Source organism: Cetorhinus maximus, chromosome 21 (genome assembly GCF_964194155.1).
Source record: "Cetorhinus maximus chromosome 21, sCetMax3.hap1.1, whole genome shotgun sequence".
In the NCBI taxonomy this organism is placed as follows: domain Eukaryota; kingdom Metazoa; phylum Chordata; class Chondrichthyes; order Lamniformes; family Cetorhinidae; genus Cetorhinus; species Cetorhinus maximus.
This window is the reverse complement of record NC_135899.1, coordinates 5,745,910-5,765,923: the sequence shown is the minus strand read 5'-3', so window position 1 is coordinate 5,765,923 and position 20,014 is coordinate 5,745,910. Positions and strand designations below refer to the sequence as shown.

Below are 20,014 nucleotides of genomic sequence, written 5' to 3'. Positions count from 1 at the left end.
AATATATTTAATTTCCCCCCTAACAGCGAACATCCCCACTTCTGACCTTATGATGGAAGGAAGGTCATTGATGAAGCAGCTGAAGATGGTTGGGCCAAGGACACTACCCTGAGGAACTCCTGCAGTTATGTCCTGGAGCTGAGATGACTGACCTCCAACAACCATCTTCCTTTGTGCTAGGTATGATTCCAACCAGGGGAGAGTTTTCCCCCAATTCCCTTTGACTCCAGTTTTGCTAGGGGTCTTTGGTGCCACACTTGGTCACATGTGGCCTTGATGTCAAGGGTAGTCACTCTCACCTATATATAAGATTACAGAACATCAGCACAGAGTTACTGCTTCTCACTCATCCTCTCTCAGAGTGACTTTATTATGGCATAGCTCCTTATGCATATGTTCAGTAGCTATTATTATAGTGTTAGAGTTAATCCTTTACAATTTTTGCCTCCCGAGTCTTCAGTACTCACTTCAGCAGTGAAATCTTATGGAACCCCGCTTCTAACCCCTGATTGACAATCATCCTACATCAAAGTCAGGCTTTTCCTAATTTAATAATTGGCTCTTGCTGTTCTAAGGCTAATTTGATTGGTTCTTGGTCACAGTGACCACCTGGTCTCAGTACCTCAGATGAGAATACAATGGGGTTGTTTCAATCTGATGAAAAACAATTTCTTTATTCACTGGGCCATACTCTATAAGGTCATGAGATGCCTTTCCAGTGACCTTTATCAGGGATCCAAAAGGCTTCATTGCTAGTACAGTTTGTCTGAAACTGAACTCTTTCACACAAACACAGAGATAATTGAACTCAACAAGCTTTAAATGAAAACCCAGACTTCCAAATATGATTATTGATTCATTAATTATAACTCAATCAAGGCTCATTACTTGTAAAATCATTTGTTGCATGACTGGTTACCACTTTATTTAATACTTGTGGTTAATAAAAAAAATACAAAATGGCTTCTTTAGCCATATGCTAGTATCAAAATGGCTTCCTCAACCTTGTTAGTTATTAAAGCGGATCCAATATAAAAATGGTCAAGTTAAGCTAAAATGTAACCAATCAGGCCTACTTAAAACTCCCCAACCCCCAAACCGCACCCCTGTCACCAACAGTTGTCAGAGAATTACAACCCAGCCAGTGAAGACTAAAACCTATTTTTTACTAAATTATTCTAAGTCCTGTGTCAGAACTGAACAACTGTACATAATCTGACATGGCAAGGTTATTCACTTGAGGATTATTTCTTGGACAACAGCTTCATGGTTTTGTGTGATGAGTAAAAATTAAGCACAGTATCTACTACACCTTGAACTGCTTTAGCAACCATTTCCCAATTAGTTGACGTGCCAGCGGATTCCTGTTGCTTCCTTAGTGACTTGATCTGTTCCTCCATCATCTCAGCTTTCATTTGAAACTCCTTCTTTGCTAATTTATTCTGTTCTTTCAATTTGCTTTCCAGTGCTATCTTCTGCTCTCTCTGCAAGTTCTCTTTCTCTTCCTCCATCTTTAGCTTCAGGTGTTCAACACTCTCTTCATAAAACACCTTCTCGTTGTTCCTCATCTTCTCTAGGGTTTTCACTGCCTCTTCCTGAGCCTTTGCCACTTGTTCAACCTCAGCAGCTCTCTGCTGCTCAGCTACAAAATTAGAAAAAAAACTCATGACATTCACACGTAGTCACAAACATGCACACATGTAGGCAGGCACACACACACACAGGAACACATTTTCACACACACACACACATACATGCGCAAGCATGTATGCACAGATATATTTGCGCATCCACACACACATGCACATGCGCACACCTTCATAAATAATTTCAAAATTTTCTACCTCTACTAGCACACATATTAATTTTAATGCACTATCTTTTTTATAACTGACATATTCCTTCCAAGGGAATGATTATAAATGACCAGCTGACATTGAATAACTGTGTGTGTATCTTATCTTAAGTTTACTGGCTTCAGCAAATGGTATGTACACCAATGTAAACCTGTTTATCGTGGAGAGGTTTTGATTAAACAAATAGGGAGAAGCTGTTTCCTTTGGCAAGTGGGTCAGTAACCAGAGGTCATAGATTTAAAATATTAAGACTTACTGTCACTGAAAGGATGGTGCAATCAGATTCTACCGGAATTTGTCATAAGGCAACAGGACAGATACTTGAAAAGGATCAAATTGCTGGGTTATAGGGGAAACTAGGGTATGGCATAACATTGGAAAGCGTTTTCAAATGATTGGCACAGGAACAATGGACCAAATGGCCTCCTTCTGTGAACATAATGAAATAAGAAATTGGAGCTGGAGCAGCCCCATTAGGCCCCCCAAGCCTGCTCTGCCATCCAGTAAAACGATAGCTGATTGGTGATCTCAGTTTTACTTTCTTGTCCAATTCCCATTCCCTTGATGTCCCTAGAGTCCATCGCAGCCTTGAAGATAGTCAATGACTGAGCATCTATAGCCTCTGGGTAGACAATTTCAGAGTTTCATAATCCTCTGAATAAAGAACTTTCTCCTCATCTCAGTCTTAAATTATCAGTCCTTTAGTTGCTCCCTCATTCGAGACTCTCCCACCAGGGGAAACAGCCTCTCAGAATCTACCCTGTCAAGCCTCCTCAGAATCTTACGTGTTTCAGTGAGATTGTCTCTCATTCTTCTAAACTCCAGAGTATAGGTTCACTCTACTCAACCTCCCATCATTAGACAATCCTCTCATCCCTGTGCTGTATGATCCTATGATCCTACTGCTATTGATGCTGCTCCTGCTATTGCTCCTACTATTGGGATAGATCCCACTATTACTGTTACTGCTGGTATTGCTACTGCTAAAGCTACTGGTGAATGCGACAGTCATTGCATTGTTGCTATCTTTGATGCTGCTAATACTTCTGGTACTTGCTAAAACTAATTAATACCAGGACTAGTGTCACTATTACCATTAATATTGTTACTAGTATTGCACACATTTGTGTAGTGTCTTTAACACCGTTACAGGCTGTTTAAAAAAAAAATAACCTGGACAATGAACCAAAGGAGGAGATAACTTCCTCATCACTGTCTAATGCTCACTGCTGTAAAGTGCATGTGTGTAAATGTTGATGGTGAACAGGACTGGGTTCAGCTCTGATGCTCTCTATGGTTAAAATGGCCCTGATGAAGGGTTCACACCTGAAATGTTAACCCAGTTTTTACTTTACTTTCTCAGACTGTGATGAGTTTGTATGTGCTTCAGGCATAGTTAATCTCTGATTGGCAGCAGTTCCTATTTTTATTCCCTCTACTGCCTCTCCATCTCTCTCTTGTACAGCTACAGCTCCTCACATTAAATTAAGTTTTTGATTTCCTTCATTAACAAAGTTGATAGAACTTCCTTACCTGCCAGTTCTTTATCCTTGTCTGTCAGCATCTTGTCAGCCTGTAGCACAGAATCAGCTTCTGGAGTTTTCAGTTTCATGAACTTGTTCAAGGCCTCTTCAGCCTGTGGGAGTGGGCCATTTAAAATACAGTTAAAGAAATGTCAGGAAGGGGCAAATTTATTTGGTTGGACTTCACACTGCTTTATCACTGACAAATAGACATGTCAGGAAAGAAGAGCTCACTGAATTATCGTTAAGTAGACATGTTGGGGCAGGAGTGCTCACTGGTTTATTACTAAGAATTAGATCTGATATACATGTTCGAGCAGGAGTACTCTGGTCTATTACTCTGTAAACCTGTTGTACTGTTGAATCAGAAGTGCTCACTGGTTTGATACTGAGAAGGGGCATGCTGCAGGGTGTTGGAAACTGTTTGGTAGGCCTTAATTTAGTCTTACAAACATACGAATTAGGATTAGGAGTAGGCCACTTGGCCCCTCGAACCTGCTCCCCCATTCAATAAGATCATGGCTGATCTGAATGTAACCTCAACTCCACATTCCTACCTAGCCCCAATAACTTTTCACCACCTTGTTAATCAAGAATCTATCTAGCTCTGCCTTGAAAATATTTAAAGACTCTGTTTCCACTGCCTTTTTAGGAATAGAGTTTCAAAACAATTCTCCTAATCTCTGTCTTACATGAGCGACCCCTTATTTTTAAACAGTGACCCCTAGTTCTAGGTTCTCTCAGAAGTGGAACACCCTCTCCATATCCACCCTGTCAAGACCTCTCCGGATCTCAAAGGTTTCAATTAAGGTACCTCTTACTGTTCTAAATTCCAGTGGATATAAGCCTAACCTGTTCAGCCTTTCCTCATAAGACAACCTGCCCATTCCTGGCATTAGTCTAGTAAACCTTCTCCGAACTGCTTCTAATACATTTACATCTTTCTTTAAATAAGGAGGCCAGTACTGTACACAATACTCCAGGTGTGGTCTCACCAATGCCCTGTATAACTGAAGCATAACATCCCTGATTTTGTAATTAATTCCCTTCACAATAAATGATAACAATGTCTTGTAGTCTTATGTATGTTTACTGTATGTATTTATTAACTACAATAAATATGTACAGATGTGACACCCAATTTGTGAAATTGCCCACTTGCACAGTTCATGAAGCAGACAGTTTGACCACCCAATTCATGAAATGGGCATTGGAAAACTTGCCCAGCTCATGAAATGGCCAACTTTTATGAATTAGAAATAAAATCTCATTCACAAATGTATAATCTGCTTAATTCTGTTTACTGTTGTTGCTGCATGGCGGATGGTAAATGCCAAGCTGCTGAAATCCCAGAGGGACACTTGAAACAGCTGCCAAAACATTTTTTGCAATTTGTATAGTGTGAAGAGGAGTTCTGAAATCAGGAAATGATTTCCCCGACTACTTGTGATGATTTTATAGTAAAGTAAATATTTATTAAAAGAACGAAGGGAAAAAAACACAATTACATTTAAACACAAGAAAGACTTCACACAGTAAACAATACTTTAAAACAGTTCCATAAATCTTAACTTAACTACCCTCAAAGCTAACCTTTCCCTTTTCTGTTCAGTAACTATCCTTATAGATTTTAAAGTCTATAGAATTCTAGTAATTTTTACCACACTGTGCCTTTCTCCCTTGGGGTGTCCTCTGAGGCTGACAGCAACTGAGTCCTCAGGTCTGGCCTTGTCCACACTGTCTTCTGGGAGATCTGACTAGCTACCCTGCTGTCTTCTGGGAGATCTGACTAGCTACCCTGCTGTCTTCTGGGAGATCTGACCAGCTACCCTGCTGTCTTCTGGGAGATCTGACAAGCTACCCCCTCACATAGGCTTCAGTATTTCCTTAAATGCATACCTTCCCTTTGATCTCTCTACTGTTTCAACCAGTCTCTTCAGAAATGCTTTCTTCCCAGAATTGATTAAATCGTTCTTTACTTTAGCTCTTAGACTTGTAAAAACACACCTACCCTATCTTTATCTTATTTCCTTACACCTTTTTACAACCTGCATATAGCCCTCTTGAACTAAAACAACTCAGTTCAAAACTATTCCTGTTAATGCTTTATGTAAAACTCTGATCGAAATTCCTCTTGGTTCATTAACATGTCAAAATTACTTTTGGCTTTTGCTTCCATTCTAGCTCTTAATCGAATTAAAGCCTGACATCCAGTACATAAGAAAATATGCCAGAGTTATTACCAGAAGAAAAATATGATAATTTCTTGTTTCTTGACACTGTCCTCTTATGTGTCTTTATTCAATGTACATTTCAGATTCATTGTGGCACTCAAACATTTCAAATTCATTGGTTTATGTCCTATTTCATTCCGGATCACACCAAAATCATTCAGATAGCTTATACACCAATGTTTACGCGAAAAGCATAAATACAGTACATACATATTTAAAATGCCAGCACTATCAGCACTGGTCAACATTGTCACAGAACTTGTGGCTGCGACAGGTACTGTTGCAGCGGGGACCTGCTTTCAAACAGGAATGTCATCTTGATAAGCAGCTACTCCTGCAGTGACATCTCTGGAAGCTGTGTCCACCACAAACACTTTGAGTGCGTACAGTCTCACGAAGGCTGACTTGTTCTGGTGGAATGTCTTCTGTACTCAGTCCACTGTACTGCACAAATTCAAACTGATTCCTGACAAGTTTGCCTTTCACAATCCCCTTAGCTGTTCCAATGGTGTAACTAGTCCCACCTGCTGCCAGCACCACACCTATAACATTTGGTGGGTCACCTTTGCTGCAGTCAAATGCTGACACTGGGACAGACACATTGTCTCCTGAAGTGACCTTGTGCTGCGTGCCTTCATCCACTTGGCTTGCTGTGTGCTGCCCTGGTGTGCCACCTTCCTTGCACGTCTGGCAGGAAGAAGTTCTTCATTAGATCTAGGGTCACCTGTAGTGGATGATCCAGAGGCCTGATCAGGGTTATTCATGGAGGATGGGGTGCCAGGTATGTCTCAGGATCATCCATGTTGAATGATCAGGGGGCTGGCTCAAGGTCATTCATATTAAGTGGTCCAGGGGCTGACTCAGGGTCATCTATGGTGGCTGGTTCTGGGACTTGCTCAGGATCTTCCATGTTGGATGGTCCAGGGGCTGACTTGGAGTTGTCTGTGTTGGATGGCTCTGTGGCCAACTCAGGATTTTCCATGGAGGACGGTCCAGGGCCAGTTCAGGATCAGGATTTTCCATGTTCTCCTCAAGATGTCTTTCCAGTTCTTCTCCTTCAATGGCTGTGGAGATTCTGTTGAGGAACTCATCTGGCAACTTTGATCTGAGGCCGCACCATGGTTTGTTTCCAGTGAGTGCTTGGTAGGGAGCCATCTTTATAACCTCATGGTAACAGCCATTCAACTGAACAAAACAGACATCATAGCTCCACTGAGCACAGTTATTGTCATGCATCCAAACCATTAGCTTTAGCTTCATATCATCATTACTGCATTCCACAGAGCCTTGATTCTGGAAATGTCTGGAACGCCCATTGGCCAACATCAGTTCTTCCCTGGGTGGTGCCAATTCATGGATGCCCTGTGCTGTGAACTCCCTTCCATTATCTGACTGGAGAATATGTGGAGCTTAGGTGTCTAGAAATATGAGAAACAGCTATGGGCAATCGCAGCTGCTGTCTTGGACTTCAGAAGATGAATGACATGGAACTTGGTCAGATATCCATGTAGTGCAGTATGAAATGATAACTTCCATCCTTCACAGCCTGCATGTCAACCAGGGCTACTTGTCCATGTTCATTCAAGTCATTAACAGACAAGGGGCTCACAACCAGTCCTGTTGCTGTCTCTTGCCTGCGACACTTTTCTGTGCATCTCTCACAGCAGCTGATGTACTCTCTTATAAGAGACTGTGGGATGTTTGCATACATTTCAGAAAGTTTATTGTGAGTCTTCCTTTCATCGCCATGGCCAGTTTGAGTGTGGGCTTGTCACATAATGTCTAGGACTGCTTCTTGGTAGCCATGTACTTACCTTTGCTCTTGGTAACCTTAACCACACCACCTAGAGATGTAAGCATGAAAGTTTTCAGCATCTGATGTTCATCTCTTGGGGGTTTCTGTCCAGTTTCCCCACACTTGAGGCCAGCAATAACCTTTTGTTCATATTCAGTAGACCACAAAACAGCACAGCTCTCAATACAGTCATCCATCTTCAATGTTTGCAGGGGTTATGCTAGTTAGTATAGATTTCTATCCTTATACTGATTCTAAAAGAGGTGTGAATGCTATCATATTTTCATCTGGGTACAGCAAGAGAAATAAACTTGTCACCAATGAACTGTTAAGTGTTACTTGCCATCTGAGCCTTTGAAGTCAACACCATATTATTTTCACTTCCAGCAAATGTGAACTAGTCCTTTTGAAATTTATTTTAAACTTTACACCTTCCAGCAACCGCCATTTGTGCTGTTGTGTTCAAACTTGCATTCTCAAATTTACAATGTTCATGCTGTTATTGTGCAACTAAGTACATGATGTTAAGCTTGTACATTGCAACACGCTTGAGAAACAATTCCACAAATAAGATTTTAAAACTTGTATATAGCACTGGCCATTTCATGAAATGAGCAGTCATGCTGCCTATTTCATGACTTGTGCAATGCGTTTGCCCAGTTCATAAAATAGGTTCTACCAGGTGTAACACATATATACAGTAAAGGGTTCAAGTTAGGAGCTGTCTCCATTCTTGCTTGTGCACATGGCTCTGTCCAACACTAGACTGACCCCTAGGTGCGGGTCATGCGCTCTCTTACATCACAGTGTGGGTGACACTGCACTCAGTCCCACGTTGACCATTTATGTGCCAGACTCTTACACTACAAGGCACTCTTTGTTTCTAAGGTTAATGGAGACACGATGAAGGTAATTTGAAGAGGGTTTCAGTTAGTGTAAAATTGCAATTGATTCCCTGCTGAATACTTGGCCAAATGGGTGAATAATATTTACCTTATTCCCCTTTCCAGGGGTGGAGTGGAATTGCAGAATCATCTTCTGGCAATCCTCTTCATACACTTGATAGCCACCGGGCCAAGCATAAAATCCCTCTCGCAGTTTCTCCTCTATCTCGGTGGACAGGGTCTCCAGCAGGTTGGTGCACGCCTCCATGGAAGCAGCTTCATTCTTGTCACAAAGCTCCAAATAATACATTTGCACATAGGCCTGACAATGACAGAAAGTCCAAATCGTGTAACCAGACCTAACAACAACATTGGAGCAAGTATCTGATTGGCTGTGTCAAGTTAGCCTGAAAATACTAATAACATTGTTAAAAACAGTGAATGCTGAGAAATACATAGCAGGTCAGTAAACATCTACAGAGAGAACAATATAGCGTAATCATAGAAACATAGAAACTAGGAGCAGGAGTAGGCCATTTGGCCCTTCGAGCCTGCTCCGCCATTCATTATGATCATGGCTGATCATCCAACTCAATAGCCTGCTCTCGCTTTCTCTCTTTGATCCCTTTCGCCCCAAGAGCTATATCTAACTCCCTCTTGAAAGCATACAATGTTTTGGTCTCAACTACTTTCCGTGGTAATGAATTCCACACGCTCACCACTCTCTAGGTGCAGAAATTTCTCCTCATCTCAGTCCTAAATGGTCTACCCCATATCCTCAGACTGTGACCAACTGGTTCTGGATTCCCCTGCCATTGGGAACATCCTTCCTGTCTAGTCCTGTTAGAATTTTATAGGTTTCTATGAGATCTCCCCTCATTCTTCTGAACTCCAGCGAATATAATCCTAATCAACTCAATCTCTCCTCATATGTCAGTCCCACCATCCCAGGAATCAGTCTGGTAAACCTTCACTGCACTCCCTCTATTGCAAGTATCCTTCCTCAGATAAGGCGATCAAAACTGCACACAATATTCCAGGTGTGGTCTCACTAAGGCCCTGTACAATTGCAGCAAGACATCCCTGCTCCTGTACTCGAATCTTCTGGCTATGAAGGCCAACATACCATTTGCCTTCTTTACCGCCTGCTGCACCTGCATGCTTACCTTCAGCGACTGGTGTACAAGGACATCCAGGTCTCGTTGCACATTCCCCTCTCTCAATTTATAGCCATTCAGATAATAATCTGCCTTCCTGTTTTTGCTACCAAAATGGATAACCTCACATTTATCCACATTATACTGTATCTACCATGCATTTGCCCACTCACTCAGCTTGTCCAAATCACACTGAACTATCTCTGCATCCTCCTCACAGCTTACCCTCCCACCCAGCTTTGTGTCATCTGCAAATTTCTCTTTGGAGATATTACATTTAGTTCCCTCATCTAAATCATTAATTTATATTGTGAATAACCGGGGTCCCAGCACCGATCCCTATGGTACCTCATTAGTCACTGCCTGCCGTTCGGAAAAAGACCCGTTTATTCCCACACTTTGTTCCCTGTCTGCCGACCAGTTTTCTATTCATCTCAATACACTACCCCCAATCCCATCCGCTTTAATTTTACAAGCCAGTCTCTCATGCGGGACTTTGTCAAAAGCCTTCTGAAAGTCCAAATAAACCACATCCACTGGATCCCCCTCATCAACTCTACTAGTTACATCCTCAAAAAATTACAGTAGATTTGTCAAGCATTATTTCCCTTTCATAAATCCATGCTGACTCTGTCTGATTCTGCCACTGTTTTCCACGGGCTCAGCTATTAAATCTTTTATAATGGACTCTAAAATTTTCCCCACTACCGACGTCAGGCTGACAGGTCTATAATTCCCTGTTTTCTCTCTGCCTCCCTTTTTAAATAGTGGGGTTCCATTAGTTGCCCTCCAATCTGTAGGAACTGTTCTAGAGTCTATAGAATCTCAGAAGATGACTACCAATGCATCTACTATTTATAGGGCCATTTCCTTAAATACTCTGGGATGTAGATTATCAGGCCCCGGGGATTTATCGGCCTTCAATCCCATCAATTTCCCCATCACCATTTCCCTACTAATACTGATTTCTTTCAGTTCCACCCTCTCACTCAACCCTGTGTTCCCCAATACTTCTGGTATGTTATTTGTGTCCTTCTTTGTGAAGACAGAACCAAAGTATGTGGTTAGTTAATCAGACAGTGCCTATCGTGAATAATCAAGATAAATAGGGCATGTTGATGGGGCAATGTGGGAGAAAGGGTGTAGAGGGCAGGGAGGTGAGAGGGAAGTGCAAATAACAAATAGACCAATCATTAAGCTGTTCCCCTTAGTTGAAGGGTCAGTCACAAGGGGGCGTAAATTCAAAGTGAGGGGCAGGAGGTTTAGGGGGGTTGTGAGGAAAAACTTTTTTACCCAGAGGGTGGTGACGGTCTGAAATGCACTGCCTGGGAGGGTTGTGGAGGCGGGTTGCCTCACATCCTTTAAAAAGTACCTGGATGAGCACTTGACACGTCATAACATTCAAGGCGATGGACCAAGTGCTGGTAAATGGGATTAGGTAGGTAGGTCAGGTGTTTCTCACATGTCAGTGCAGACTCGATGGGCCGAAGGGCCTCTTCTGCGCTGTGATTCTGTGATTAATGGAGAAGGTGGTACTCTGCAATCTGTTTGAAAGGAAAGCGGGAGGTAGTTAGTCTATCTCTCAGCTGTTGGCCAGACTATTTACCAAAATATACGGTACAAATAACTGAGTTAGTGAGAGATACACCCATGATAAAACAGGTGGAACTGGTGGAAAATTGGAAAGAAGAAACTGCCTGTAAATGCAGGTCTCGAATTAAATTTGCTGGAATAGATATTCAGTGAAAACTGGCAAGATGGATAAATGTTGGATTAGGAATGGGGTGGCTGGTTATATGGTGGCATAGTGGTATTGTTACTGGACTGGTAATCCAGAGACCCAGGGTTATACTCTGGGGATCCAGGTTCAAATCCCACCAGAGCAGAAGGTGGAATTTGACTTTAATAAAAATTTGGGATTGAAAGTCTGATGATGACCGTGAAACCATTGCTGATTATCGTAAAAAAACCTATCTGGTTCACTAATGTCCTTCAGGGAAGGAAATCCTATACCTACATTTGAGTCCAGACCCACAGCAATGTTTTTGATTCTTAAATTCCCTCTAAACAAGGGCAACTAGGGGTGGGCAATAAATTCCGGCCCAGTCAAAGATGCCCACATCCTATGAATGAACAATTTTTAAAAAAAAATCAATCAAAACTGGAAGAAGTTACAGATTTATCAGCTTTTAAGGGGAAAATGGTGTTGGGGAGAGGAGTTGGGGTGAACACCACCTCTAGACACATCTTTTGTTTCTTTACTTGGGACTATCCAGTATTGATCACGTTTACTGATACCAATGTTATCTTTTAAATTCCAGATTTATTTAATTAATTAAAATTATTTTTTTTCAGCTGCCTTGGTGGGGTTTGAACTTATGACTCCAATTCATTATTGCAGGCATCTGGTAACATAACCAGTATGTGACTGTAACCTAACTACAAGGGAATACATTCCCATACTAAGGAATAGGTGGGACTCAATGGGAGTGAGTTATTTAGGAAGTCAAGCTTGAATAGTGTAAAATGTAAGGATGGGTTAATAGTTGATTTACTGGTGAGTAAGGGATTATTTTCGCAGGATGAGTTTGCGGGCGATGAAGAGGTCACGGTAAGAGTCCATGCTGAAGTTGTTTGCATAAGGCCTGTGGGAGAGGCAGGTTTTTAAAATGGCCATTCAATTCCATGCTTATTTTAATGTCCTCATTTTATTTTCGAAATGTGGTTTAGATCCTCACCACCATCTGCTTGAAATGAGCCTGATCTTGGTCATTGAAGGACCTCCTCACGAAGAGGTCAATGGCTTCTTTCTGGCACAGTGTGTGCATCTTTGCCAGCTCTTCAGTTTCACTCGGAACTTTCACCATCAGGTCTATCTGTTGTTTGTAGTGAGCGAGGCCATCTTTGAGGGCAGCTGTATTTTCAATCTTAGTCATGCTGCTAACAGCATTCTCTATGCACGGTACCATTCCACTGCCAATAATTTCAATGTAGGTTTTAGCTAAGATTGCCAACTCTGCAACAAAGGACAGAACAAACAATTCATTACAGAACATTTGTAAATATGGAGGGTCAAATCCTCTTAGTGAGGTTGGCACTCTCAAGAACACTACCTCCAATCCAACACTGGCTGTCATTAAATTGCTAATGTCATTCAGAGACTAAAGCTGGACTCAGGATGTAAAACTGGAAATTGCCACAGTGTGTAATAAGAATCAACATTATGAGGTTTTGACTGAAACACATCAATGAAGGAGCCTCAGTTCATTTATTGTTGACCTGGAAGTGTTCGATGTGAACACTCAGGTGGGAAACTGAGTACCTGAATTGGAAAGTGTTTCTTTTCTCACCACTAATGTCCCTCATCTCGATGAGCAGCGAATTTAGAAAGGAGAAAAGAGAGACCTGGTTAGACTCAGCACTTCAGTGTCAGAGCCATTAGAGAGTTTCTTGAATATAACAACAGCCATCAACACTTCAATGTGCTGACACACATACTTGTACAATTGTGATGCACTTACTTCTACCATTGATCCTGTGACCACCTTTGATTGTCTTAGGCTCCGATTCAAGGTAGATGTACTGGCAGAACTCATGACATATGTCAACAAATTTGGGGTCAAGCTGACTTTCCAGGAGTGTTTCCACCTGGTTTAAATTCGAACTGGCCATTGGCTGAACAAAAACGAAACATTTGTGAGACCTGAAATAGTTCCTGATGCACTCACGGGGCTGGTTGTATTCCATCACTTTTCTCGAGATACCTGAATTCAGTAGAAAGGGAAAACAAAACCAAATCCACTTTGGCCGCCAGTACGAGAGTTTAGAATAACATGAAATAAATGTACCTTACATCTGTCTCCCTGCTTTTGTTCCAGATCATTTGATACCCCTTACCCAGCAATAATCCATCCATGTCAATTTTGGAACATTTCAATTCACTCAGGATCCTCTGACATTTTTACCACTCTTTGTGTGAAAAACTGCCTTCTGGGTTCACTCCTGAATAACTGACTCTCATTTTAAGATTGTTGAGAATCCCTGCTCTGGATACTTCCAGCAGAGGAAATAGTTTCTCTCTATATACCTGACTGAATCCCTTCATCACTTTAAAGACCTCAACTAGATCTCCACTCAAGCTTCTAAATACACAGGAATACAGGGCAAGTTTGTGACCTGTCCTCAATATTTAGCCCTTTTAGCCCTTGTATCATTCTGGTGAATCTGAGCTGCACCCCTCCAAGGTCAATAGTAGTCCTGTTAGACTGCTGGAAGTTAGAGAGGATGCTGAGGAGATTTACTAGAATGGTACCAGAGATGCGGATCTTCAGATAGCTAGAGAGATTGGAGAAGCTGGGATTGGTCTCCTTAGAGTAGAGAAACCTATGGGGAAATTTAATAAAATGATGAGTAGGTTTTGATACAGTAAATAAAGAGAAATTGTTTCCACTGGCAAGAGGGTCAGTAACCAGAGAACACAGATTTAAGGTATTTGGTAAGAGAACTGGAGGGGAGATGAGGAGAATATTTTTTAATGCCACGAGTTTTTATGAACCGAACTGCAGTGTCTAAAAGGGTGAGGGATGCAGATTCGATCAAAAGGGAATTGGATAACTGTTTGAAGTAGCTAAGGAAATTGAGAAGAAGAAGTGGGACTAAATGGAGAACTCTTCCATAGAACCAGCATAGGCATGATGGGCTGAATGGTCTCCTGAGCTTTATCATTCTTGAAGTGTATCGGCCCAGAATGGAAAATAGTGGTAATAACATAATAGTGTAAAGTCTAAAACAATCTCACATGGGTGAAAGATATTGGATATTTGTAGTTGTGTAATTACCTTTTTTGAGTTGAAGCCCGTAGTTTAAATAGTCATCTGCCGTGACATCCTGACCATCGATTTTCAGTTCCAGGGTGAAATCCCGCACTGTCCAAACAAAGGCTGGAGAGATCTTCAATAAATCTAGCTCTTCATCATCATCATCATCATCTCCTTCATTGGACTTCACTTTGATGAGTTCCGTCAGATTGGAAATAAAACTGCATTTTATTAAGGAAATGACTGACTGCAGTCTTTTTACAGAATCACAGAGTGCAGATGAGGCCCTTCAGCCTATCGAGTCTGCACCGACACGTGAGAAACACCTGACCTACCTACCTAATCCCATTTACCTGCATTTGGCCCATAGCCTTGAATGTTATGATGTGCCAAGTGCTCATCCAGGTACTTTTTAAAGGATGTGAGGCAACCCGCCTCCACCACCCGCTCAGGCAGCGCATTCCAGACCGTCACCACCCTTTGGGTAAAAAAGTTTTTCCTCACATCCCCCTAAACCTCCTGCCTCCCTCACCTTGCGCTTGTGTCCCCTCTTAACTGACCCTTCAACTTGAACCAGGCAGTGCTTTTACTTTGTTACTTTGTTTACTTTACTTTAAAACACTGTAGGTGATGGTTGTCTACAAATAGTTGTTGTTGAAATAGCAAGTCGGCTCAGAGATCTGGCACCTGTTATTCAAAGTGAGCAAATTCCAGAAAGTGGAACAAATCTGATCGGAAGTGACTTGGTGGAGTTTCAAGGCGGTGAAAGGGTTGCAGTTGGGAAAGGAAAGATTCAGGTGAACTGACTGAAGAGGAGGCGGAGCCAGCAGAGCAGCTGAGAGACAAAGATCTAAAATTTCAGCTGGGTAGAAGGAGAAACTGACAGACACAAGGCAGAGTTAAGGGGCGGAAGAGTCGAGAAACAGTCAAACAATCCAAATACTGAAACATATAAACAAATCAAGAAGGGTAGGAGAGGAACCACCATGTCTGTCAACTTAGAGCAACAAAATATATAAACACCAAACACAAAGGAGGAAAGGAGGAACCTACAAAGATTCCAGGTGTTCAAAAGGGGTGAAATGTATGACTGTAACCACAAACTACATCCTCTATTGGATTATTAAAATTCTGGTGCATGGAGAAAAAGTGACATGAAGAAAGACCTTTCCATGCAGCAAGTGATTAGGATCCATAATGCACTGCCTGAGAGTGTGGTGGAGGCAGGGTCAATCGAGTGGTTAGGATCTGGAATGCAATACCTGAGTGTGGTGGATACAGGGTCAATCGAGTGGTTAAGATTCAGAATGCACTGCTTGAGGGTGGGGTGGGGTGGAGGCATGGTCAATCGAATGGTTAGGATCTGGAATGCACTGTCTGAGAGTGTGGTGGAGACAGGGTCAATCGAGTGATTAGGATCCGGAATGCACTGCTTGGGGGTGGGGTGGGGTGGAGGCAGGGTCAATCGAGTGGTTAGGATCTGGGATGCACTGTCTGAGAGTGTGGTGGAGACAGGGTCAATCGAGTGGCTAGAATCTGGAATGCACTGTCTGAGAATGTGGTGGAGGCAGGGTCAATTGTAGAATTCAAAAGGTAATTATACTGTTGTCTGAAAAGGGAGAATGTACAGGGTTATGGGGAGAAGGTGGGGAAGTGGAACTGGGTGAATTGCTCCTTTGGAGAGCCAGTGCAGACACAATGGGCTGAATGGCCTCCTTCTGGATTGTAGCAATTCTGTAAAGAAGCATACATCTGTCACAAATCCAACTTGCAACTGCCACAAGGTCATATGTGTCTGACATTTATTGTAAACTACGAGGTTGACATTTCCCTTTAACTTTTGCCATCGATTGTTATCATGCAGTTGTGGGCACAAGCCACTAGCTGGCCCAAGTTTATAAAGTCTCTCTCCTAACTCCATCACTGATCCACAAGGAGTCGGTCAGTCAGAAAGTTGAGGAGTAACCCACAGTTCAGATTGCCTCCCACACTGTGGAGCTTTAAGCTTTTCCTTTCCCCCTCATGTTCTTATCTTGTTTCTCTCTTAAATGTATTGACACTTTTTACCTCTACCGCTCCACATGTTAGTGAATTTCTCATTCTCGCCACTTTCTGAATGATGACGTTTCTCCTGAAAGTTAGAACAAGATAAAAAGATACTGCATACTGGTCAATGGTTCCCACGCTGTTGTACACAAATGTGCTGCTCAGGAGCACAGCCAGAGAGAAGATCCAGCAGTCATTCTTCTGATCACCCTGTTAGGACACGAACATAATGAGAAACACACCACTCATCTCACTGTCAATAACGTCAAGAATTGTACAAACAGGAATGAAAAACATGCATTTCTATAGCACCTTTCACAACCTCAGAGTGTTCCAAAGCACCTTACAGCCAAATGTAGTCACTGTTGTAATGAAGGAAACATGGTGGCCAAATTGTGCACAGCAAGATCTCACAAACAGCAATGTGAGAGATGACTATGACTTGATAATCAGTATTATTGATGTTGATTGAGGGATAATCTTTGGCCCAGGACACCAGTGAGAACTTCCCTGATTCTTCAAAATAATGGCCATGGGATATTTTACAGCTACCTGAGAGGGCATATTCAGCTTCAGGTTAACATCTCATCTGAAAGACAGCATGTGCGACAGTACAGCACTCCCTCGGTACTGAACTGGAGTGTCAGCCTCGATTATGTTCTTAAGGCTCTGGAATCAGACTTGATCACATGACCTTGTGACTCAGTGACAAAAGTGCTCCCCATTGAGCCAAGACTGACACCTGTGTCAGGTGGACGTGTAGATATAGTTACCTCATCACCTCACTTAGTTCACCAGTTAAAGGGTTTTGAATGGAAATGATGAAATCTCCTTACTTTCTCAATATCACCCAGACCATCTGTATCCAGGAGCACCAAGCTGTGATTGTGCTTCTTAGGATGAGGCATGCACCACATCCAGATCCCCTCGGTGTGGGATTGGACAGTAGATCCGAGAGAGAAACCTGGAACCACAGTTACAATCATAAAGATTAATTGACAGGTTGAGAGATTCTCAACCGTTTAGAATGAATGGTCTCTACAGTGTCATTAACTACGTACTACCTGCTAAAGACCAGAGACACACCTCACTTGCAACATTTATTTTTCTCCACATCAGCATGTTAAATGAGTCATGTTACACCCACGTTCAGCCACCTCACTCATCCTGTATTTATTTACCATTACAGCACCACAGAAGGGAAGAGGAGGGGGTTTGTGGGGGGGATGGGGAGCTGGTGGGAGTGTTAAAGGAACCACCGTGTTCATGAAAAAGAGATATTAATGAACCAGATTTATAAAGACACCATGTGGTCAGCTGAATTATACCATTAGTTGTACTGTGATGCGACAGTGATAAGGAGATTCTCTCTATCTCAGGAACAACCTTTTTGAGGATGCATCATTAGTGTTGGATTGGTTAATATATTTGAGTTAAACTCTAGTGTACATAATGGGGATTACATGGCGAGCTGTTTGGATGTAATCTTCAGTGCTTCATCATTGTAAGTCTTTATTGAACTGAATGCATCATGGCTGCCCCCCAGACATTCCCTCATGGCAGAGTTCACATGACTATGGCAAGCCAGGTGGCACATTTAATAATGATTACATTCAAAATTCAAACAGTAATTATACCTGATTGGTCAACAGCCTCACCACATGCCTATGGGATCATTTTGCCTATCATGACTGAAGAGGAAGATCCAATGTTTATCTAGTATCCATTGAGCAGTTCACTAACCCACTGCAAAGTCTCCCTCACAACAGTCGTCCCTAGATTGTTACCAAAAGCTCATCAAGTAACAGGCCATGAATCTCACCATGAGTCTTTCCTGCCAATCGGTTCATCAAGTAGGAATTCCCAGTCCTGTAAAATCCCACGACAGATACAACCACCACCGTCTCATTAATATTGGAGAGAACTTGCAGGGCTTCCTCATTGATCACCAGTTTCCCCTTCTGGGCGTTTTCAATCAGACACACAGGACTCTGCATGTAGGTGTCAGAATTCATTTTAACAACCTGAAATAATAAAAATGCTGCAGTTACTTGGCGCTTTTCATTGAACTTATCGACTGATAAAAATATTTCTAAAAAGCTGCCCTAATTGTTCTCACATCCAAGACAGTGTCACACTGACACAAATCAGAACATGAAGTTCCCAGTTTCAATCCCCACTCAGTATTGAGACAGCTAATCTCAACCAAAGCAGTGATGGGGGCTTGGCTTATTCTCCAGGCTGTGTTTAAACAGATTCAATCTCCAATTCACACAGTCTAAGGAACTTCTGCTCTCAGCATCAAAGATCAAATCCTTGCCAACATCAAACAAGATTCCCTCTCACTACCTTTTCCACCTCCATGACTATTCCACCCCACTGTCACCAAGATAGTTGTCAACTCCCCCAGCTTCAATAACTCCAATGCTCTACTTGCAGATCTTTCAAACTCTCCCCATTAGAATTATTCCAACTGCTGCCGCTGGTGTCAGCCATGGCTCAGTGGATGACCTCTCACCTGAGTCAGTAAGTCATAGGTTCAAACCGCACTCCAGAGATTTGAACAAAGAATCGAAGCCGACACTCCTTATACGGTGATGAGGGACAGCAGCACTGTCTGAGGTGCCCTCTTTTGGATAAGATGTTAAACCAAAGCCAATTTTCCCTCTCACATGGATGTAAACAATCTCGCAGCAGTACTTCAAAGAAGAGCTGGAGAGTTCTCCCGGAGGTCCTGAGGCAAACATTTATCCCTGAATCAATATTATAAGACCATAAAATGTAGGAGCAGAAGCAGGCCTTTTGGCCCATTGAGTCTGCTCCGCCATTCAATGAGATTTTGGCTCATCTGATAATCCTCAACTCCACTTTCCTGCCTTTTCCCAGTAACCCTTGATTCCCTCACTGATTAAATATCTGTCTATCTCAGCCTTGAATATACTTAATGACCCAGCCTCTACAGCTCTCTGCGGTAAAGAATTCCACAGATTCACTACCCTCTGAGAGAAGAAATTCTTCCTCATCTCTGTCTTAAATGGGTGACGTCTTATTCTGAGATTATTTCCTCTGGTCCTAGACTCTCCCACAATGGGAAACAACCTCTCAGCATCTACCCTGTCAAGCCCCCTAAGAATCTTATATGTTTCAATAAGGTTGCCACTCGATGATCTGGTCATTATCTTATTGGTATGTGTAGGTTACAAATGGACTGCCATGGTTTGTTATATTACAAAAATGTTTGCACCCTGAAAGCACTTCATTAACTGTAAAAGTAATTTGGAATGTCCTGCAGTATATAAATTGCTTTTTCTGCAAAGCAGAAACCACATAAAATAACAGTACATTCTACAGTTAGTGAAACCACTTTTCGTTGTTCCATAATACCCAGCTTTGGAGCATGAAGATAAACAGTACAAACAACTGTAATAATGTAGATCAGCCTTCTTTTTACATTCATACACTACCTTTCTGCTGCCACTGAAGCTGAAAAGAGAAGAGGTTTCCAATCTGACTGCCACCGAGGAACTGCCTGCTGACAGTCTGAGGAAGGAGGAAGTGTAAAACTGTAATCAGAATGAAACTGAATAGAGTTTGTACTAACTGGCTATGATTAGTCCATTGATCTTACCATTCTGCTGCACAAGCTGCAAAGCAAATTGTCATGATCTGGAATGCACTTGCTGACAGAGTGTGGAAGCAGAT

The 20,014-nt window shown here is 42.1% G+C and overlaps 1 protein-coding gene across 1 annotated transcript; it reads right to left on the bottom strand.

Moving 5' to 3' along the window:
* Positions 1 to 1,244: 1,244 nt before the first annotated feature.
* On the bottom strand, positions 1,245 to 18,333 carry LOC144695585 (guanylate-binding protein 1-like). Its single transcript, XM_078566477.1, has 10 exons — positions 18,135 to 18,333; positions 17,149 to 17,276; positions 16,427 to 16,522; positions 15,971 to 15,984; positions 14,288 to 14,487; positions 12,971 to 13,213; positions 12,188 to 12,465; positions 8,402 to 8,614; positions 3,390 to 3,492; positions 1,245 to 1,642 (listed from the first exon to the last, which is right to left on the bottom strand). Exons 1-10 carry the CDS (start codon positions 18,325 to 18,327, stop codon positions 1,245 to 1,247), a joined length of 1,866 nt encoding a protein of 621 aa, XP_078422603.1. The 5' UTR covers positions 18,328 to 18,333.
* Positions 18,334 to 20,014: the final 1,681 nt, after the last annotated feature.

Bases quoted from the DNA above. Each gene is read 5' to 3' on its own strand.
- LOC144695585 (XM_078566477.1), bottom strand. From the start codon at position 18,327: ATGAATTCTGACACCTACATGCAGAGTCCTGTGTGTCTGATTGAAAAC. The intron at 16,523-17,148 runs GTAAGGAGATTT...GTGTCCTAACAG, and splicing joins GTCTGGGTGATATTGAGAAA to GGTGATCAGAAGAATGACTG. The intron at 8,615-12,187 runs GTGAGGATCTAA...TGTCATTGTCAG, and splicing joins CTCATTTCAAGCAGATGGTG to GCCTATGTGCAAATGTATTA.